Raw genomic sequence first — 22,651 nt, 5'->3', positions numbered from 1 at the left:
GCAAAATTGTTTTGGTGTACGTAGGAATAAATATTGTTGATATTTTAGAGATTTTATGTGTGTGAATAAAGAATGGAATTTACATTCACGTGATTGCAATGCTTCTCGTATGCTGTAATATTATACTCTGGTATCTTTATCAACAATAACACTGTGGTAGACATAGAGATAGGTGTTTTATAATACTTCTTGATCTTTTGTAGTCTAGTTAGGGGAATAAGACTAAGGCACAAGCAATGTTAGAGAATAATGTGAAATCTAGTACTAAATTGTGAAGATGCCAAGAATGGGAGTAAATAAAAGTAGAACTTGATGCTACAAATATACTGGAAAATGAATGTGAGCCTGTTAAATTTCTCATCATTCAGTGTTTTCAGAGAGTGTTCAGGTGTGTGTTCTCATTGATAAATGTTAGTGTTATTTCCATTATAAAGATAAAAGACCTCAAGGTCTGAGATACAATCTGCTCAGAGTTTTAGCTCAGTTAAAGGCAGTCCAGATAAAGGGGTAATAGAGATCCAGATCAGGGTAGTGGCAACTGAAATGGATTGATATAAAAGATATCGAAGAGAAAATGAAACAGACTGTTAAAAATATAGGGGTAGAGAAAGCAAAAGAGGCAAAGATAGTTACGGAGATTTTGAACCATAAAGAAAGGGGTTGACATTGCTAGTTAGGAAGTTGGGAGAGGACATTAGTGGCAGAAATTTCAGAACAGATTAAGTTAATTTTTCAGCATGTTGAATTTGAGGTCACTGGGAAACACCTGTTAGGTCAGAGGAGGGGAGGTTGAGAGCCACTCATGCAGAGGCCCTGCTGCAGAAGCAGTAACCCTGGAACAGCAAAGCCCCGAGGCCTGGGCTTCAGCTTAGTGCCCCCCAGGCAGGGATGTGGAAGAAGAATGAGTGAGATGAAGAGCGTGGTTAAAGAGTATCCCAGTACAGTGGGGATCACCAGAGGCAAGGGGTTGGGGTGGGGTGATGGGTCAGCAAAGAGGAGATGCTCCTCAGAAGCCAGCAAAGGCCTTTCAAGATGGAGAGACTCACATAGGTGATGGCAGGGGTGAAGGGTTTTCATAGTTGCCACCAATGACGGATGGTTCCTAGTTAGATCTTTGTAACCAGACTCCATCGTGACTGTTTCACAAGTAACCAGCCTGTGTGTTTCAACCCTTCAGGTGGTGCTGGAATGCTATGTGAGAAAGGACTTGGTCTACACCAAAGCCAACCCAACCTTCCATCACTGGAAGGTCGACAATAGGAAGTTCGGGCTTACTTTTCAAAGTCCTGCTGACGCTCGAGCCTTTGACAGGGGAGTGCGGAAAGCAATTGAAGACCTCATAGAAGGTACTGAATTTGTCACTGCATTCTTGGTGGGACTATTAATTTTCTGAGTTCTTGTTAATTTCAATTGTCCACCATCATGTAATTGTAGTTTATGTGCAGGTATGTTGGGGGGGCCCAGTCAATAGATGCCAAAACTTGAGGAACAGCCAGGAGAACAATTAAAAAGTGGAGAATACAGGGGAAGAGGAGGTGGGTTTCAGAGTAAGGATTGGTCCAAATTGATTTTCAGACTTTACTCTGAAAAGACAAGTTCTGGACTTGTCCCGTGAAGGAGTTGTTGATGGAGTCCACTTTTCCCTGACTACTGAAACAGCTTTGGTCTAATCTGTCTTGGCTCAGACGTGGAGACCAGATTCCAGTGGGCCCAAACGGCTCCAGGCCCACTGCCCTCTTGCAATCAGAGTCCAGGGCACAGCTGCCACTGACCGGGAAGGGGCCCTGTGACTCCCGGAGCCCTGGTTTGGTTTAGGCCCTAGTCTGTGGTGAGTGGTCAGTAGACACTGCGTTGCATTTGATCTCGGCCTGGGAGGCTCTTAGGCCATCAGACCTCATGGGTTTTTCTAGACTCCAGAGGCGCAAACATGGAAGTTCTCCGCTTGAACACGTCCAGCTATCGAATCGGGTGATGGCACCTCAGCCCTGTGAAGAAAGAGGTGTCTGGCGAAGAGCCAAACTCGGAATTAATTGATTATAAAACATTATACAAATTTAGTCATAAAAGAGTGTATGTTCCATCTGTTTAAAAAATAAACGTATTTAAAGTTATTTTATTCATTATGGATTTGTGGGAAGAGAGAAAAGCAAATCTTCAGTGAAAAACTGCTTGACATCAATAGTAAGACAGTTGTAGACAGAACATGAATCTGTAAACTACAACCACATGATAACCTGTGAAAATGACTGTTCACGTCATTGGTCTTACGTAAGTAACTAATGTGTAGAGTGTTAAACATAGCTTTTAAATGTTTAGAGAGAAAATAGCTCCTGTATTACTGATAGCAGTTTGCAGAGTGTCAGTATACTTAATTACTGAGTCTACAAACAAAATTGACTACTTGCAGTTTTTTTCCTATATATACTCTACCTAGCTGTATTCCATCAAACTGGCCTTAAGCAGTGATTGACTAGAATAATTCACGTAGTAGAGAAAAATCCTGAAAGATCAATAGGAACCACACAGAGGGTATTAGGAAACTTACTCTTGCTCCTGTGACTCCTCATTGGAAATTTAAATATTCCTCTTCCCTTTCTGAGCCATTTTTTAAGACCTAACCAAGAAAAGGAGAAGATAGAAAATAAGTTCTTCTTTTGGTGTATCTGTCACTTATGCAAATCTAAATGCTTTTCCTTTTGGCCATTAACTAACTGTCCTTCGTTGAACCAATAGGTACTATTAACGGGGGCTGGGGGGAAGTTGTCCTGGTCTACGTACCAGAATGAAGAAAGAGACGAGAAAGTAAATACACTGAACCCTAAATGACCCACTCATTCCACGATGGGGCAAACCGGGTTTTTTGGCCTGCAGAAAGAGCAGACTCGCTTATGCCCTAGGGTTGCAGGGGAAAACATTGCCCTGGTGTCCGCTGAGAGGGTGGCTCCCACAGTCTGGGCTTTAGCGTGCAGTGTGTGGATTTCAGAACAGGTCACCATGCACCAGACGCCCCCTTCGGTCCATGAAAAGACCAGAAAGCTAAGTCCAGTTTACACAGTGAGGTGATGGCGGGTCTAACCTGGGGGTTCTCCACTCGGTGTTTTGCCCACTGTACACAGTTGGGACCCAGGGGGTCGCTGGCGGGGGCTGGCCTTGACCATGCACCCCGAACAGTGGGCAGCTCTCCTCGCACTTCCTCTGTGTGTACTTGTTGTCTAGTGGCTGGTGCAGAATTTGAGGGGTTCACTGGGAACAACAGTCTGCAGAGTTCATTTAGGGAGCATCCTGGCAAGAGTCAATGAAAGAAGACTAAACTAAAAGCATTAATTCCCAGGTAGCATATTTCTGCTAGTGATCCAAATACAAAAGGAATGGAATGTGGTTTTATTCACATACGCCCTTTAAAGGGTTGGATTTGACTTATCCTCTTTGAAAGCACTTCCTACATTTTTTGTTGTTTCAGGCTCAACCACATCATCTTCCACCATCCATAACGAAGCTGAGCTTGGGGATGATGACGTTTTCACGGTAAGTTCTCTGTCCTTTGCTTTCTGGATTAGTGGGGAATGATTAGGAGAGGTTCTGTGTAAGGGCATGAGAGACACCGCAGCTTGGCATTTACTGTGCTGTTGGGGTGCCATCAGAGAGGCCTCTCTCTGTCACAAGCTCTTCAGTGCTGGGTTAGCCTTTGTTTTTCCTGTTGCAGTGGTAACGTCACCACGTGACATGACAGTGTCAACTCTTCCAGACCTGTCCCAGGTTCTCTGGCGGTCTCCTCTCAGATCTGCGGTGAACAACTGTCTGGTTTGCCTGGACTGTCCTAGTTTTAATGCTGAAAGACCCTAGTTCTGCAAAACACCTCAATCCCAGGCAAATCAGGACAACTGGTCACCCTACTGAGAGTCTTCAACACACCCGCCTCCGCAGCACCGCGGGGGAAAGCCAGAGTAGCCTGGCTGATGAGTAATTAAACACGCGATGAGAAAGGCCTGAAGGCTGAGTGAGGCTGGGCCCAACTGTGCTAAGGCAGGAAAGGGCTGGGTATTTTGACATAGCTTGAGTTAATGGGATATAACCGGAGACACAGTTTCTCAGCTTGCTTCTTCATTTAAGTCCTGGGCTTCTAGAAGTTAATTAACAAATAGTCCATTGCACACCTGCTGCGTGCATGCTGCAGTGAGGGCAGCATTTCCAGCCTACAGTATGAACTACATTTGTGTTGGAACCTAGGGCACACACACGTCCAGAGACACCTAAACCCAGATTGTACTCCGTGCTCTGCATTGTGGTTTTTTCTATTCTTTTTCATTTTTTCTACTTTTAACTATGAAACTTTCCAAGCACGTAGAAAAATGTGAAGAGTAGCACAGTGAACACTGTGTCAGCAGTTGCAGCACTTCGCCTGCTCGCTCTGTCTGTGCACAGGGGTGTGCTTACAGACGTGGGCACGCACACATGTGTGTTTGTGCTGATGGGTTGAAAGTAAGTCACCTCTCATTGGTACAGCACCCACCTCCTAAAAGTAAAGTATTCTCCTGTGCATGTACAACACCATTACTGCACCTGAAAATTAATAGGAATCTGATATCATCAGTAGTTCCCCAGTCGTTCCTCAGTTGTTCCAAGAGTATCACTTATAAGCTAGCTTTTATTTCATATTTTAAGATGTTGGTTGCAACCCCTAAACTTGCCATCCAGGAGACTCATCATGCAGCTAGTGATTTGAAATAGTGCTTGGGGAACACAGAGGTGTGTAAGCCACAGCGCCAGCCCTCGTGCTAGATAACAGGGTAGTGTGGACAGAGATGGGATTGGCCACGGAAGGCTTAGAGACTGGCACAGACTGTAGAGGACTCTGAACCAGAGTCCCTAACGAGGAGGGGTGGGGGTCAGAGAAGACTACTGGGAGGTGAGGCTGGGCTGGATCTGTGTGTTTGTATGGGGTTCGGGAAGTGGCTGCCCTACTGGCATCCGCAGGGACAAGTGTGTGAGTTGCCTGCGCGTTGCGGGTCCCAACAACCTGCTGTGACCAGGGTGGGCGGGGGGTTCCAGGAAATAAACCCAGTTGTCCTTCCATGGAGCGGCTGGTGGCGATGTGGCTCCGAACAGGCTTCCCATGGTGCTCCGAGCAGATCCTCTCAACAGTTGGCGTGCTGCTTACATCTGTTCCTTTGTCACATTTCGAGAGACAAACAACAGCAGGCGGGTTAAAAGGTGGCTTCCTGTGCTCCAGAGCAAAACTGTCATTCACAGCTGCTTCCCAGCTACCTGCCAGAAGTGATTTATAGAATTGGGAGCGGGCAAGAGGCAGAGGGGTGATAGAAGCCAGCATCCCTCCTGGTTTTGCCCTTTAATCCACAGGGGATCAGCATCTGCTCCAGAGTCATGCCAAATGCCTGGAAGGAAGTGCAGAAACAGGCCTGCTGCTTCCAGACACTTGGAACTCACTGGAAAAGGAGCTTCACTTAATTGCGTTCTGTGTATCCCCAATGTATATGACCCGTTGCCTTCAATCCATTTGTTTACAAATAAGGGACTATTAGCAATAGGACCTCCCTCCTCAAGACAGCCCCAGGCATCACCATGGCCTGTTAGGAAGGCATCCCCATGGAGTGATGGGCGGGTCATCAGGGGCCGACACACCGCGTTTCCCATTGGTTCATGAGCTCCCTGTTGTTAGACTTTGCCTAAATGAGATGTCCAAAAGCTGGAGCCAAGGAAATGAGCAGCCGCGTCAGCTCCTGTATAGTCCACAGCTGCCCACGGTTTGCTGCCTTCGGAAACTTTTACTGCTAAGGCAGGCGTTTAGGACTGGGAGCTCATTCGTCACTGAAAGAGTGTAAGGTGAACTGGGGTTAGGAGAACGTTCTAGGAGAACAGCATGCGTGTGGGAAGAACTGTGGAGGTGCCGCTGAGGAACTAGGAGTGTATCTTCCGTTTCTGCTGGTGGAGCTTGGGTTTCCCTGTTTCAGGGGATTCCTTGGGCTTAGGAAGGAAGCAGGATGTTGTGGACGGGACACTGACGCACATCCTACGTTAGGGAATGCAGTGGAGGAAGGGGCACCCGGCTCCCCATGGAGTAGTTTTCTGGCCTGGGTGCCCACCAGGCATAGGCTGCTGCTGCTCACACTTCCCAGCCCCAACAGGTGTCCCCCCCAGATGCCTTGTCTGCCTGCCTTCTCAGGACGGAACAGCCATGTTGCAATGCCTCAGAGTTAAACTAGTGCCCTGCTTAGTGTACACACCCGCCCTGCCCATGCACCTGTGGCCAGTTCCCATGGCTCCCCATTCCATTTCACTGCCACTAGACTGGCGTGTGTCCTCCTGTTTCTCCCTCGACCAATTGTGATTGTTCTCTCTTGTTAAAATCCCATAGCACTCTGTTGCTGACCTCTCTGGCCACTTGAGAGTCTGCCCTTTTTTTTGGCTTTCCTGTCTTACTTGCTGAGTGAATGGATCTTCATCCAAGTAGAAGCAGGTTATTTATCATTTCAATCTCTGCAAGCCTATAAAGTTTGCTCTATCAATACCTGATAAAAGGGTGACCTGAACCCCTGATACAGCAGGTTGTTGAGCAATGCCATTTCAGTCGATGTCATTTCATTGTAACGTTGATGAGATGGTATGGGAACCAACTTCACAGACAAGGATCATTCGAGGTGCGATCTTGGGAGAGCGCGTCTGCAGTGCACACACGCTCCAGAACAGGCGGGCCCCGAATCCGGTCAAGTGCTGTTGGTGCTTCAGCTGTCTTTGCGCTGAGTGGCTGGATTCTGGCTCTAAAGCTGGGGGATTAGGGAAATAATTTGCTTCATAGAAAGATGCTTGAAAGTGTATAAAATAGCTCAGTTTTCGTCTTCCATGATAAGCAGTTCTTAAATAATATCTAAATCTGCAAATCAGCAAATAGTATAAACTAGGTGGGGTTGAAAAAAATGGAGACAAATGTAAGAGGAGCCACAAGAATTCAAAGTGCACTTACTCCTCTGAGGAAGGAGAAGCTCCGATGGAGAGGGGCCAGACTGCTGTTTGAGATATTGAGTGATATATGTACAGGTATGGATTTAAAAAAAAATAAGAGGGGTTTTCTCAGAGGTCAAGGGAGATGGAAGGATTGAGGCAGGCACCTTAGTTACAGCAGCGAGTCCGGATTCCCCCGGCTGGGGTTTCGAGATTACAGGGACGAGGCAGGGGGTGACTTCCGTGGCTCAGGGCTCTCCTTCCCTCTGTATCCTTTGCCTCGTGTCAGGAAGTAGCACGTCCACTGTGGACATAATGGCACGTTAGGGTAAGAGTTAGTTGGACATTTATTTGCCTTGCTGGGTGGCAAGGGTGGCTTAAACCAGCCAACTCTTTAGAAGTATAGGTCTTGGAATTGGAAGGGATTTTGAGTTGTGATCCGTGAGTCAGATGGGTCACTTGCCTACGACCTCACAGTAGTTCATAGAGGAGGAGGATTGGACCCGGTCTCCCAGCCTCTCCAGTTCACCACGACTGTTTTTCTCTTTCTCCATTGAATAATTATATTCAGGGTCTCTCAGCTCAGCTGTTTTTTTTTTTCTTTTAACCACCACCAAATATAAGAGTTCTATTTTAGGGTTCTTGTGGACCCAAGTTGGAAAGAGGAGACATAAGAGAATAAATATGTGCCTGGTGCCCATGTGCCCATTCATGTGGTGGACCCGGTGCCTACTCATCGCGTTTCACAGTCCAGTGGTCCCCAGGGTGCAACTCGAAGCTTGACTGTAGCAAGGCCCGCCCACCCTACACATAAAAGTTTTGACTTCTTTTTCCCATCTGCTAGGTTTCCACCTGAGTGTTGTTTCTGGATTTGGGCAGCCCTTCTCAATCAGTTATATCTAATTTAGCCCTAGCACCTTTAAGAGTCCATATAAGGATGGATCCTAGCACCTAGCATCCATCCTTATATAATTAGTTGGCTTGTCCTGTGCACCTAGAATGGTACTGGCTGGGCACTGTCCGTGGCAGAATTAAGAGGATTTATTCAATCGTTTTGTTTGGGTCTGAATTCTCTCCTAGAGCCCTGTTGAAAAAGGCTGTTAATTGGATTATATTTTGGTGTTTCATTGTATTTTATTTCTTTGGGTAGGCAGTCCTCTCTCCTTCACATAGGAAGATTGTCGTGTCTGTTATGCATCATCAGCTTCTAGCCCTGTTTTGCCCAGACTGGAAAGCTTGGTCCTTCCTCATGCCCTGTGCTCCAACCTTTGACATCCTGTTTATTACAAGCTGCATTTTATTACTTTCTGGCTATTCAGAGCAATTGTCCCTAATGACACCCCAGCCCCTGCCCACCCACCCCAGGTGTTTTCTGAAGCGTGGTTACATGGAGTGGTTGAAACCAAAGTGCTGAGAAGCAGCTCGTTTTATCCTAGATGGGCTTTTGAGTATGTGCAAGTTGTACTTGTTTTCACTCTTGATTAAGTAGGAAAAAACAAATTCATTGAATTTTGTAATTATCCAGGTTTTATTTGTAGATGTAGAAGAGTGCAGAATGCCATAAAACGTTCCTTTTCTTAAAGAGTTTTTCCACTTCATCTCGCCCCCAACAGACATTAAAACTGAAGGCACATCTACCAGTTTTGCACTAAAATGGGTTTCACGTACTGATTTTCTAAGAGTATTTTTAAAAGCTGAAGCGGTGTGTGACTCGAGTGTGTGAAGTTTGGAGGTGGGGGCCAGGCCCCGGCTCTGCACTTGGTTCTGCCATTAGCCGGCCGTGATCACTGAACACAAAACCTGCTCAGGGCGGACGTGTTTCCTTTGGTCTCTGGGTGCAGGCCCCGGGGAGGGGGGGGAAGGAGCTGTGGTGTGGAGCGTCCCTGGCACTGCGCCTGCACTTTCACATACATTACTGGCTCTGGGCCTCACGGCCACCCGAGGTCCATGGTGGCACTTCATTTCTGCAGATGAAGTCACCCGGGCTCAGGGAGGAGAAGTGACTTGTGCTCCTTTCCACCTTCTGCTCAGCCTGGAACGCACACCCCTGATCTGCTTGCTGCCTTCCAGAGAACTTTAAGAAAAGAAAGTATTTATTCAATAGGTTTTAATTAATCTTACCTATCAAACATACCAGATATTTCCCTATTCATTGCAAAAGAGCCACCTGAAACGGTGGCCTTTCAGCCAGGGCATTGGCTCAAAACCTCAGCCTTCTGTGCAGCAGAGACGGGAGGGTCCCGGGCCCTCCTGGAAGGCCCCAGTCTCCTTTTGGAACATCAGCTGATCAAAAATGTTTCTGTGTCCCTCCCTCCCTCTGGAATGGAGGAACTGGGATAGAGTGTGGTGGGGGGTGGGGGGGTGAATAGAAAATAGATTGGAAATGTAAATTCTGTAAAATGTCACTAGCGAAATTGGTCTGTGGTGGTCTATGAAGAAAGACAAAAATGTTTTGGGAGGGGAGCCCTGTGCCTCGTGGTGGACCCTGGGGAGCAGCGCCCCAGAACGGCTGCCTCGGAGGGTGGATGGGAGCTGCTTTATCTTCTGAATGGCAGTTATCCAGCTCACGTTGCATAGTTAGAGGAGGATCTGTTTTTATTCAATGTGTAATACCTTACAGTGGCTAAATTAAAAGAATTAAATGGCTAGGGCTCAAACAAGAGCTCTGAAATGCTCTCAGTTTCCAGAGGCCCAAAGGTATTTTGCTAACTCTCCCACTTGCATCTTTCTTCATTCACACATATCTCATCCTTTTGAGATAGCAAGTGGCTAGCAAGACACTGTTATTTCCATTTTACTAATTCATACCGAGTACAGAGGCGGGGTCACCTGAAACCTGGCCTTCCTGCTCCCAGCCCTCGGCCCTCCCAGTGAACCTCAGCGATGGCTGATCAGAGTCCTTTCCTTTCCCCTCAAAACTTCTTTCACGTAAATTCAGAATTTAGAAGCATCAAATTTTTTAAGCACGTGGGCATTTCCTTTTTGTTGTTTTTTCCCCAACGAAAGAATGCCCACTTTATCTATCCTCTGGGTCCCAGAGAGGGTAATGCCCTAGCATCTAGGATGAAGTTATCTGCCCTGGCAACCGCCTCTCCACCCAAACTGCCTGCTCGCTGGGACCATAAAAGAGCATGTGCCTGGCCGATTTTCTGCTCTGCCTGCCTCTTTAAAACAGGACACCTGGAACCAATGTGGGCCCATAGGACAGGTGAGCCAGTGCTACCTGTTCCCAAAGACTGTTGACACAGTGGGTAACAACTTCCTGTTTTCCAGAGGAAAAGGATTGGCCACAGGCCTGGCAGCCTAGTAGACACTGCAGAGAAGGTGTGCTTTGCTAATGAGTTAGAAACACCAGCTCATCCAAACGCCCTCAGCTAGGAGCCTTCTGAGGCTCTCAGCCATCCGGCTCCCTGTCTCCTGAAAGACAGAAGCAGCCCAGCGTTTTATATGGTGAGTCTAGTCTCGCCCCAGGGTAGAGAGGAATGGCATTTATTTATATTTATATATGCTGTGCATGTACATATCTAAAAAAAAAATAAAACAAGGAGCCCTTGGTACAGGAAGAATGCATCAGATGTTGAGATCTATTTTAGTGGTGGATTGGAGCAAAAATAATACAAATTGTGGTCATAACTACTGGTAAGCCATCTTTAAAAATTCAAAATAGCATCTGCAGATGGCAGAAATTCTACTTAATCATCTGAGTGAGTCCTCTTAACTCTTGGGGGAAATATGATTTATTTTCTTTTTAATTATTATTTGTTTTTATTGAGGTATAGTTGACATATATCCTGTGGCTCTTGAATCAGCGAAACAACAGTCTTACTCAAACCTCTCTGGCCTGTATTCTTAGGAGGAGGGGAAAAGAATTATGCATAAAACTGCTGGGGCTCAGATCATCCGGTGCAGCCCCTTCAGTTTACACAGGAGGAAACCGAGGCCGGAAAACATTAAACAACTTGCCTGAGACAATGGCCTGGTCTGGCATCGAGACCCCCCATCTCCCTGTGTAGAGCTGTGGCTGATTCACATGAATGTGTGGTTCCCAGATGATGCGGTTGGGCTCCTGCAGCAATTTCTTGACTTTATTTTCTAGGCCCACTGGCCTCCCGAAACGGCTACTGAGTGGGCTTGGCTCCATGTGCTCTGTGCCCCCTCCTGTCAGCTCATGTGTTCTGGGGAGGCATGGCTGGGGAGGTGGGGAGGAGCACATTGATGGTTGCCATCCTTTCTGCAGTCTCATCGATATGCTCAGTGCGAACGTCCTACCCAGGAGGCTGTAAACCAGGTTCCCCTTAATAGTTCCAAGTGTCCTTGGAAAACCAGCCTTGTGCACACCTTCTCTCCCACAGCCACTGTCCACCAGCTGCTGCTGCCTTCTTCTCTACCCCCAGCCCCTTTCGGAAAAGAGATGTAGCAGGAAAACCCAGGGCAGTTGAAGGGATGCACATAGTTCTAAAAACACTTATTTTGAAGTGTGTAGTCTGACCCACCCTGAATGCCCCAAAACGCCGGCGGTCTGCAGCCAGGACCCTGCCCCGGGACAGGGAACTTCATTTCAGCAGATCACCACCTCGGCTCGTCTGGCCTCTTGGTTCTTTCCTTCCCCCCCTGAGCTTCCCTTGGTCAAAGAGTTTTGCCTTCCAAGAGAAGAAGGCTCATTCCTGGGCCTGGGCCAGGTGGGCAGAGGTGTGTGCTTCTTTAACCACTTCCAGGTAAACTCGAGGGCCCTCCGCAGCTCGGGGCAGAAGAGCCGAGTGTCTGAGAGGAAGAAATCGTATTTTATAAAATACGCCCGCATGGGAGGAGGGGGCCAGCCACAGCCCTACGTTAGGCATTGATCCTGTGGTCTCCTTTCTCCGCGCCGACCGTTTCCCACCCCGCCGGGCAGCACTGACCTCGGGAGCGGGCGGCCTCCACCCAGTGTCTTCCATGCTTCAGATTTTGACTTACTGTCAAGATATCATAACATTACAGTCAGTTATTCAAAAGGAAAATCTATCAACTTTAGAAGCTCCATGGTTTTCCTCTCATTCGTTAAATTTTGAAGAATTCTAGGAAATACCCGCATCCTCAAAGTAAGTATAGCTTATGTCTGCAGAGTCCAGACGTTGGAAGCTTACTGATTTTAAAGAAGTTTATCTAATGTTCACTGATAAATTTGAGCCTCTCTTTCCCTCCCCCGGGCCTTGGTCTGGGTTGCCCACCCATCCAGAATGCTCCTTCTCAGGGAGGCTACCCGGCCTCACCCTGCCCGTGTCACCGTCTGTGTCTGAACCCACAGAGCCCCCAGCCTGAGCCCAGAAGCCCTCCAGGGGAGGGGTGGGTATTTGTGCAGCCAGAGTGGGTGTAGTCGGGCTGGTCGTGGCTCTGTTTCGTATTTTCAAGGTTGGCAGTGCCCACCCTCTCACCTCAGTGTCCTCGATTCTGGCTCCCCCCGCTTCCCTTTCTTTCTCGCCCTGCTGTTCTTTCTCTGCTCTTTCTTACCCAGCTCTTGTCCCGGCTTACTGCCCCGTGGGAGGGCTTTAGAACCAGGTCTCACGGAGCGTGTTAGTTACTCAAAAAAATGTGAGTTTTTATAGTAATCATAGGAAGATTGAAAATGTAGTCAAAGGTCTGCCTCTTAAAAAGGGACCAAACTTAGGTGGCTAAGAAACACAGCTCCGTGTTGCAGCTCCTGTTCCAAAGCACAAAGACTGAAAGCCGCTCAGCTCAGCCCGCAGGGCTGGGGTGGCCCTGCTGCGAGACGGGGCGAGGAGAGGTCAGGCGGAGAAACTCGCCTGTGAATCTGGACGCAGTTTCTAAGTAAAATATTAACGCCCACAGCCTTGCTGTCCCCAGCAGGCAGCATTGAAGGCTCGCTAGGACTGCTCTGTCCAATTCAGGGGAAGCCTGTTGCTGAAGCCTCCCCTTTGAGGAAGCCGAGGTCCCCAAAGGACCTCTGCTTTTGTTCTTCTTTAGTTCAAACCCACAACTGCTCAGAGACACCCCCTGGAGACCAAAGTGAGTTTAAAACGCAGCTGGAGGCTTTCCAAGGTGAAGGTGTCTGATTGGGAGGTCTCGTGAGCTTGTGCACACAGACAGCAGAGCGATGTGCAAGGAGCCGGCTGGTGAATGTGTGTGCGCTCAGCCTCGTGGCTGCTTCCCTCCGGCCGTGCGTGGGAACCGCAAGCAGTGAGGTCAGAGATGCGTGTGGGTAGGAGGTATTTCCCCTCCCTGTGCCTGGAGATGCCCTGGTAGTACATCCCTTGTTTGTAGGTCACACTCACCACTTTGCAAGATCTGTGGAACAGCACAGATGTGAAGTAAGCCTTGCCTTCCCGGGGGGCCTCTCGAGCAGGCTCCCCTTTCCGGAGTCCAGACCACTGCAGAGCAGTTCGGCGGGGAAGGCTGCGGGCTGGGGAAGGCTGCGGGCTGGGCCAGGCCGCACCTGTAGCCTGGCCTGCGGGAGGCAGTGAACTGTGGGCATTCCTGCCCCTTTGCACAAATCTGTCACTAGGTTAGGAGATACTGAACGGCTTTTATCGGGCCCATGTTTGGGAAGCTTTGCACTTGACTCTGTTTAATGGGAATATGCTGTTGGGGGCCAAGGAGGTCAGACGGGGGCATTTCTGATCAGCTCACGTACACCGGGGAAACTGGGTGTGCCTCACTTCTCAGAATGACTTTCTACACGTCATTAACGTGTACACGGGACAGTGTTAACCTGGACGTGGGGTGGGTCAGGGAAACAGCTGACTAACACAGAGGTGACCGTGCTATGTTGGCTGGTTTCTGGAAACTAAATGCTGGTGCACGTTACCGTGTTCAATACAAGGGTGGCTTCTAACCTCAGAGATAACTGTCGTGTGGGTGTTGGTTAAGAATGTAACCCTTGAGATTTGAATCATACCGAAGGGCCTTATCTGCTCATTCAGGAAGTATTTGTTGAGATCTCTGGAAACCTTTGTGTTGCAACATGCCACACCCCCTTATCTCCTAGGCTTGTATCAAGGAGGGCGCACCTTCTTGGAGAAGTTGTACTTTTGTTGAGATGAACACACACCTCAGAGTAGGCACTGGAATGGGCCCGCCTGAGCTGGAGAAACTGCCACATGGGGTGCTGAGACCCCAGTGGGTTTGGGGGTCAGGGGCTGCCCACCACAGTCAGCAGGGTCCTTCCTCGCTCCGAGTCTCCCGTTTTCCTGTGTGACATGGGGATGACGTCTTACCTGTGACCACGCCCACAGGTGGCCAGGGGTCACACTCACACGACAGGAGTCCGTCAAGAGTTCTGATCGACAGCAACCTCACATGTTAAAGTGGGTGAGAGTTGGAGGACAGGCAGAGTTTGGAAGAAAGTCAACCTTCTTGTGTATCAGCTTGGCCTCTTTCAGTCACTGGGATTGAATAGTAATTCTTACCTGAGTTCGGAACCAATTTGGGGGGTAGGGGAGCTACCAGACCCTCTGTGGTCCTGGCTTACCATCTGGGGGAAGTAGGCATCTCAGGACCTGCCCCACCAGGCACGGGGTGCCAGGTCTCTGCAGCCTCCCCACGGGGGACCCCGCAGTCCCAGGAATGGCTGCCAGCATGTTCTCTTTGCCAGCTGGGTGGCTCCCGAGAGGCAGAGGAGGGAGGTAGCAGGCCGCATGCCCAGGTCCACTCCACCTGTGGCGGAGAGGAGTGAGGGTCAAAGGCATGACACCGGGGGAGCCGCTGTCTTAGAGCGGGGACCGGGGGTGAGGAAAAGTGCACCCACAGGGTGAACCCAGCACATCCAGCTGAAGTTGCCGCAGAGTGGATCAGGACTCAGGCTTGGCTGGATGCGGAAGATCAGAGGGTGCTTTCCGTGTCCCCTCCCCACCATTCCAGGCTATGGGACCGCTAAATCTTGACATAATTGATAGGGTTTTTTTTCTGACCTCTCTGTCAAAAAGCTTCCTGTATTGCCCCAGAGCACCACGTGTCTGCATGTGGGTTAGCCACTGTGGCCTGAGGGATTGGGAACAGGCATCAGCCCCGCGTCGCTAGGACCACACCAATCAAAAATCCAGGAAGGTTAGGTCCCCGAAGGGGTGCTGAACGTGTCCGTCCACTTCGAAACATTAGCGGTAGATGTGTTGCAGAATGGAAATGAGTCTTCTTTCTCCTAACTACCTGCAGTCCCACTTTTCTGAGCACTTACTACTTTACAAATGGGAAGGGGGAAGTGAAAATAACTTTCCTAAATCTATTTGTTTTGCTTTGCCCCTAAAAGGCTTTACGGCACTAGCAAAAGACAAAATTAAAAGATAAGTAAGTAAATGAGACAAGGGGGATATAAGCAAGGAGGGAGTCCCTAGATACTGGTCTGAAATAGGGCACCTAGAAAACCTTTTCATTTCTTTGGTGTTGGGGAAGGGTCCCTGACTCTGTGGAGGTGAAGGTTGGGTGGGGAGTCTGGGGGACTCTGGTTTTGAAGGTGGTTGCCAGCTGCATTTAACAGTCTTTTACGTGTGTGTGGCTTATGGGGAATGGTTGTGGAGAGTGCCCTCACCGGGGCCCCACAGCCCCCTCCATTGGGCCTTAGGTGGGAGCATCAAGCACCTCAGTGGTGAGTGTATTGGGGGGCAGCGGGGCCCCTGTGCTCTGGCCACAGTCCATCCCAGTATCTGATCCCCTTCCAGAGGCACCGTCAGGTGGGCTCCGGTCTGCTCTTGTTGCTTCCACTGGGAAAACAGCTCTGCACTCACCTCCACTGAGAGGGTTCTTCATCCCTCTGTGCCGTCATCCATCTTGCTTCCAGTTTAAAGTGAACCCCAAAGCTTTCCTCCAACCCAAAGATTTCGTCCTACAAAATTTCTCTCTGGAAAGCCAGTATCCTTGATACCCTGGGGTAGCCTTATCTCCTGAGTCTCTGGCTGGGATGAGCCCCACATACAAACATTCAAGTTTGATCTGTACCTATCTGCATCTCCCCCGCTTGCCAGAGTACCTCGGAACCAGAGCTGCAAGTGGGTCGACCACTCCTGATCAAACTGCTGGGGTACGGCAGCAGGAGGCCTGATGCAGCAAACCTCCCCCAAAGTCTGGTCACTGTTCCCACATTTGAGAAAACAACCCAACTTCCCAGGGTCTGCGGCTGGGTTTTTCTGCCCGTTGAGCCAGCCACATCACGTTGAGACAGCCTTGCCCTTCAGGGGTCCTCCCACCTCCCACAGCCAGGATAAACTCAGGCTTTCGGGAAGTCCAGCAAGGCGCCACTTGTGGGGGTAGACAGCATGTTAGGATTTGGTGTGTGGGTTTGGTTTTTGTTTTTCCAAATTAACTCTTGGTTTCTTCCCTTTAAACAGACAGCTACAGACAGTTCTTCTAATTCCTCTCAGAAGAGGGAACAACCTACTCGGACAATCTCCTCCCCCACATCCTGTGAGCACCGGAGGATTTATACCCTGGGCCACCTCCACGACCCGTACCCCACGGACCACTATCCCCTCGAACAGGTGAGTGGCAGCCTCGGTCCTTTGAGGTCATCGAGGCAGGTGACTCCCGATTCCCGGCTGGGCCCCTCCGTCTCCCCGAGCCCAGGCCTCTTCCGTGCTGCTTTGCACCAGCCCGCCCAGATCGAAGGCGACAGTGGCAGCTTGCCCTTAACGTAGAGTTTTCTGTGTGCAGGACACCTTGGACTTGATCTCATTTAATTCTCACAGGTTGCCCTGCAAGGCAGGTCCTCAGCATCCCCAGTTTACAGCTGAGGAAACTAAGGCTGAGAAAGATAGAGTCCCTGGTGGAACAACACTCAGGCGCAGGTCTGAGTCGCTGCCTGCGTTCCTCTCTCCGAAGGCCCCCGACTGGGTGTGAGGGCACAGAGCCCCGGTCCCGCCGGGAGGACGCCCTGGCAGCTCGGCTGCAGGCCCAGGCCTGCTCGGGGACATGTAGCTGAAGTCTGGAATTCAGTAATTCAACCAATATTTACCAAGCAGCCGTTTTGCAGAGCAGGTTCCCAAACTGTGGGGCGTGGGCCGGTGCCCCTGGAGGGCGATGTGACCACTCGCCTGCTTTGAGAAACAATGAGCACAGTTAACCTAAAGCTGTGTTTACCTCACTCTTTTTAAAAGTAATTTTATTTTACGCCTTCCGATAGTTCGGCATTAAAATCTTTTTATTACAATCACATTGTGGTAGCAATAGATAGGAAGTGACTTTTTGATGTACTTTGAAAATGAAAAATTTGCAAAGCCTGCATCTGCTCCCAAGATTTGTTCTGAAATCCTATGTGATTTTCCAAAGTCCAGGAAACTCTGATGCCAGGGGATCTAACAGGAATCACAGCAACGCGTGTGCAACTTGGGCCCTGCTCACAGTCTGGTGGGCGGGCACGATGGGTAAATCTAATTGCCCTGTAAAGACGCTACCAGTTACAATGATGACAATGGCAGCACGTATCAAGCACGTCCTGTGTGACAGGCTCAGTGCTGACGCTGCACTGATGCTTTCTCTTCATTCTCGCAACAGCCCTACACAGTTTGGTAGTCGGGGAAACTGAGTCTGAGGCTTAGCAACTTGCTAATAAATTGCACAGCCCAGATTTGGCTCCAGTGGCTTTTCTCAGAGCCATGTTCTTTCCCCCTGCAAAAGCCTTCACGCCCAAGGGACCCCTACAGTGTGAAATCTCATTCCCTGCCACCGCTGAGACATCCTATGCCAGGCAGGCTCACCTGTGTCCAGTCGGAAACAGTTCTCTCAGCACCTGCCACGCTGGACGGACCCCATTGTGAACTGGAGGAGGACCACCTACAGAGCCGAGTCTCCGCCTTAAGGGAGATGCAGTTGGGGTTTGAAGGCTGGAGGGTGTGGCTGTGGGGCCCAGCTGCCTGGGCCCAGAGTCCAGCTCGTCCACTCACGACCTGTGAGGTCCTGGCAGGATGCACACCCAGGCGGCCGGCCTCTGGAGCCTGCATGCTCACTCTTCCTTACCCGGGCATCTCATCTTCCCAACCCGATTACTGGGTTCTTGTCAGCCTACAGTTCTGGTCCCTCTTTTTTGAGCACGACCCACAGTGAGAAACGCACTGTATGTGGTGACCAAAGGGCTTACCCGTGTAACATGCAGTGTGTGCCAGGATTTGCCTATTTCACTGGGTGGGGGTGGGGGGGGGCTGCTCTTACAAAAGGGAACAACATACTGTACAAAACCAGGCAGAACTAGTGTAAACTGTTAGAACTCAGGGTAGCAGTCACCGGCACCTGAGGGGTGGGCAGTGAGGGAAAGGGGGTGGGGGGGTGTCCTAGGCAGGCTTCTCCCCTCTGCTTGACCTGAGTGCTCCAGCTTCTGAAAATTAATTCAGACTCTGTTCTTGCAGTGTGCACACCTTCCCCAAGTACGTGGTAGTCCTCCAACAAAAACGGGGCAAAGCTGGTCTTGACCCATTCATTTGATTTCCTGACCCAGGAAAGGATTGAGACTCAGTTTTCAACACACCTTTGTCCCCACAAGGTGTTCAGTAAATACAGGACGGGCCCGTTTCTTTAACAGATGCCTTTGTCAAGGTGAAAGGTGCATACTAGATTTGGCGGGATTTGGGGCGGGGGAGGGGGGGTTGCCACTGCTATAAAATACTGTCTCTTTTCTCCTGGGGCAGCCGATGCCCAGGCCCTACCGCCAGGTGAGCTTCCCGGACGACGACGAGGAGATCGTGCGCATCAACCCCCGGGAGAAGTTCTGGATCACGGGCTACGAGGACTACCGGCACGCGCCCGTGCGGGGCAAGCACCTGGACCCCTTGGACGACGCGGACTCCTACGTGCGCTTCGCCAAGGGCGATGTCCCCAAGCACGACTACAACTACCCCTATGTGGACTCCTCAGACTTTGGCCTCGGCGAGGACCCCAAAGGGCGTGGGGGCAGCGTGATCAAGACCCAGCCATCACGGAACAAGTCCCGGCGGCGGAAGGAGGACGGCGAGCGCTCCCGGTGCGAGTACTGTAGGGACATGTTCAACCACGAGGAGAACCGGAGGGGCCACTGCCAGGACGCGCCCGACTCCGTGAGAACTTGCATCCGCCGGGTGAGCTGTATGTGGTGTGCGGACAGCATGCTCTATCACTGTATGTCGGACCCCGAGGGCGACTATACAGACCCGTGCTCGTGCGACACTAGCGACGAGAAGTTTTGCCTCCGGTGGATGGCTCTTATTGCCTTGTCTTTCTTGGCCCCCTGTATGTGCTGTTACCTGCCCCTTCGGGCCTGCTACCACTGTGGAGTGATGTGCAGGTGCTGCGGAGGGAAGCACAAAGCGGCCGTGTGACTGCGTGTCCCTTCTCCCCTCCACCCACAGCTACAAGGGAACTTGTCTCCTACACGCCCTCATCCTCTCCTTGCTCCCTGGGACCTGGAGGTGCCATTCCAGCCCAGGGAACCCGCCTGGTGGACTCTGCACCCCCCTGGCCACCAACTCATCCATCCCCGCACACAGTGTTCTAAAGAAAGGAACCTCCAGTAGACTCCCGTGTATTAACAATCTGTAATCAAGCTGTCGTACATCTGTGTTGATTTCCTGCCTTTTCTCCCCACCTCTTCCAGTTCAAAGGTGACTGCAGTTGGAACTGCTGATTTTTTTTGGTGGGTTCTGTAGTTGGGTTTTCCAAGAGCATCAGAGACTATCATTCTCTTGGCCGAGCGCCTGTTGCTGTAGCATCGCCGGGTTCCTGAGGGAGTGTGACGTCAGACTGGTGAAACCCAACCACGAGCATTGCAACCTGCCGTTAGTTCTCCTGTCTAGAAGGTGAGCTAGTTAACAAACTTCTACCACAAAACCGGATTGCTTTAACTTTTCTAAAGCCAAATTCCCCATGTAAACTGCAGTTTCTATCTTGAGCCCATCATTTTCTGCCCCCGACCCCAAATCTGTCAGTTCTTCACGATGCAAAACATTCACCCATAAAATGACTGAGAGTTGAGCCTTAACTTCGGATTAACTTGTGAGAATCAGGAAAATTCCTTAAAATGCATCACATCCTCGGGCCAGGGCTAGAAAGGGGATTTCAGATTTCTCTGAGCCTCCCCAGTTATCCCTAAGGTAGACTTTTTAAAATTGTGTTGCCACCACTTCTAAAAATTTAGCAATATTGGAAGAAAAATGCTAATTAAGAAATTTTGCTCATTGTTTTGGAAACCAAAATACTCTTTCAAACACAAACCAGTGCTGAGAAACACTACGGGTCGCGGTGAAACCATGGGAGCTACCCCTTACCCCGGCCCCAGCAGGTATTTTCTGTTTGGGGAGGGGAGCATTTTAAATGTCATAAATTTGAGGAGTGGTGGATTGTATTTCATTCGTGGGTTTGTGTTTCTGCTTTCCTTTTGGACTCAATTTCAAGTCACCAAATTCTTCATTTATACTTGGGAAAAAACAAGGCCATATGTAAAAAACCTTCCGATGCCTAAGTGTCTTTCTCCTGCAGCTCCGAACCCAGACTTGCCACTTGGTGCGCACAAATGATTGAGTCAGCAGGCTGGGTCTGCCTGTCGCCTTGCCACATACGAGGCTTCGAATTAGCTGGAAAAAGAGTATTTTTTCTAATCTATTGCAAAGAATAGCCAAATCGTAAGGCAGAAGGAAGAGAAGTGAAGAGTGGTTTACCTGTACCTAGCATAGTACAATCAAAACGTCATGGAGAGCATAGGGCAGGCTTGTCCACACTGGCTGTTCTTCCGCCACGGTCTTCCTGTGGTGACGGCCGGCTGAGGGCACGGCCCGGTCCCTCTCCCCTGCTGCCCCCACCCCTTCCCTGTCGCACACACAACATCAGCCTTCAAGGAAAGGGCCCTTTTTTCCAGTCTACCGGTCGTACTGGGAAAGTGTTGGCCACGCTTACCTTCATGGGATGTTTTCAGCTCATCTGAGAGCCTGTTGTGTTTCTTTAGTCAGATCATCAGTGTAAATACTCACTGTGCTTCCAAGTTCGTCGGTAGTTGTTTTCGTTTGTTGGAGTGACTGGTGTGGGCCTCTCAGTCTGGAAAAGGAGCAGAGGGCTGTCAATCTGGTGAAGGAAGAACCACTCCCCGCCTGGAGAACATCTAGAAAGCCTCCACCAGCCTCCAACTGTTACTGAGAGACCACCCCCCACCCCGCCCCAGCCCCCCTGAGGTTTTTTCTCACGGTCTTTCTCAAGGTCTCTTCTCTACAAAGCACAACACTAATGTATTTTTTGTCAGACCTCAGTTCAAGTGCCCCTATTTATTTCAGTGAGAATACACGCAGCCCAGACGCTTCTCGTTGGTCGTCTCTGTTCAGTTCCTGTTTCTATCTTCCTTCACCCCTTGTCCTGTTCCACCCGTTTGGAGAATCGTGCCAGTGGATCTTACTCCACGCATGCTTTCTGGTTTGTGAAGGCAGCGGTTAAGGGCACAAAGGACAGCCCTGGGGACACGGATGTAAATACGTCTCTCTCAAGTCGCCACACTGCAGCTGAACAGTGTGTAGCATTTTCCCAGTCGGCTTTGCCATACTGACGTCAATCATTTGAGAAAAATTATTCAGATTTTATTTTTGTATCTGTGGTAACAACACATTAACCAAAAGATTGTCTTGTTTGGAAGCGCCCCCCCGACCCCCAAGCTATTTGCTCACATTAACAAATTTAAGTGCCTGAAGCATAATTCATTCTTTACCTGTATACTAAAAACCCTGTTGTATTGATTTTTTTTATAATAACCCTTTTTACCTCTGTGTAAAAAATATATATACAAGTGTATGATGTACATTTTAAGTTCTTAACTTTTTTTATGGTTTCTAATATGTATGACCAATGTAGCCATTGCTTTCCAACGTACTGTGTAAATACAAACACATCCTACGAGACTGCTGGCTTTCGGCTGTTTTTCTGGCGGGAGACGGGAGGGCACCTGAGCCTCTGCAGACGCGGGAGTTCCCGCACACAGGATGGGAAGGGGTTTCTTTTGAAGAAGGGTGTGCAGACACAGGTCTGTTTTTGTGAGGCTCTTCCCCTCTCGGGTTATGTCATATTCCCAAGGGGACACTGCAGCTCCTCGGGCTCAGATGCCTCAAGTGAAAGGAATGCTGTATGTCACCACCCGGGGAACACCCCCTCTTCCTAGGCCTGGCTTCCCCCGTGCGTGCTCCTCAGAGGGAACAGCTGTGCTTCCTCCGAGTTGTTTTCCACCAATTCCTGCCGAACCGTGTGTGCATGTGCACGTGTGTGTGGAGTTTGGAAGACAGTTTTTACTGGAAACAATTGTTAAAACTGCAAGACCCTTGGTCTCGTTAGAGTGGTTCTATTTCACTGACCTTTGGCCCGCTTTCCTTTCCAGCAGCTCTTTGGATGCTCAAAAGTTCCAGGGACCATCCTCAGGAGATAAAATGTGGAGTCCTTTTAAGGGTCACAGAGGAAAGTTTTGGCTCCTTCTTTAGAGAACTAAGTAGAGCCCTTTAAAAGAGATGTGTAGAGGGGCCCCTCAGTCTTAGTTTCAACTCCTCCAGAAAGGAATGACTTCCTGGCAAAGGTGAAAAGCAGTAAGAGAGCAGCAATGTGAGTGGGAGGTAGCTAAGAGATTACTGGAGAACGTAATGAAAGCTGTTAGTCACTAACCAGATTATAGTGGCATGAAGAGGCAACATCCAATGTAAAACATTTTTTCAAGAAGTTTGATGGTAAAGGAATAATGAAGTTGCTCTGGAGTAGGATTGGTGAATTAAAAAAAATTAGTGAA

General features: G+C 49.5%; 1 protein-coding gene across 2 annotated transcripts in view; it reads left to right on the top strand.

The window, feature by feature from the left end:
• SPRED2 (sprouty related EVH1 domain containing 2) overlaps positions 1-21,782 on the top strand; it is a 109,245-nt gene extending 87,463 nt beyond the window's left edge. For both annotated transcript variants that reach the window (XM_028515267.2, XM_036028053.1), the window contains exons 3-6: positions 1,178-1,346; positions 3,461-3,525; positions 16,272-16,421; positions 18,561-21,782. In XM_028515267.2, the coding sequence (XP_028371068.1) occupies positions 1,178-1,346; positions 3,461-3,525; positions 16,272-16,421; positions 18,561-19,226 (1,050 nt within the window). In that variant the 3' untranslated portion in view covers positions 19,227-21,782. The remainder of the gene's footprint in view (positions 1-1,177; positions 1,347-3,460; positions 3,526-16,271; positions 16,422-18,560) is intronic.
• The last annotated feature ends 869 nt before the right edge of the window (positions 21,783-22,651 follow it).

Source organism: Phyllostomus discolor, chromosome 6 (assembly GCF_004126475.2).
Source record: "Phyllostomus discolor isolate MPI-MPIP mPhyDis1 chromosome 6, mPhyDis1.pri.v3, whole genome shotgun sequence".
Taxonomy (NCBI): Eukaryota; Metazoa; Chordata; class Mammalia; order Chiroptera; family Phyllostomidae; genus Phyllostomus; species Phyllostomus discolor.
The sequence above is the reverse complement of the archived record's forward strand: the minus strand, read 5'-3'. Positions and strand labels throughout refer to the sequence as shown.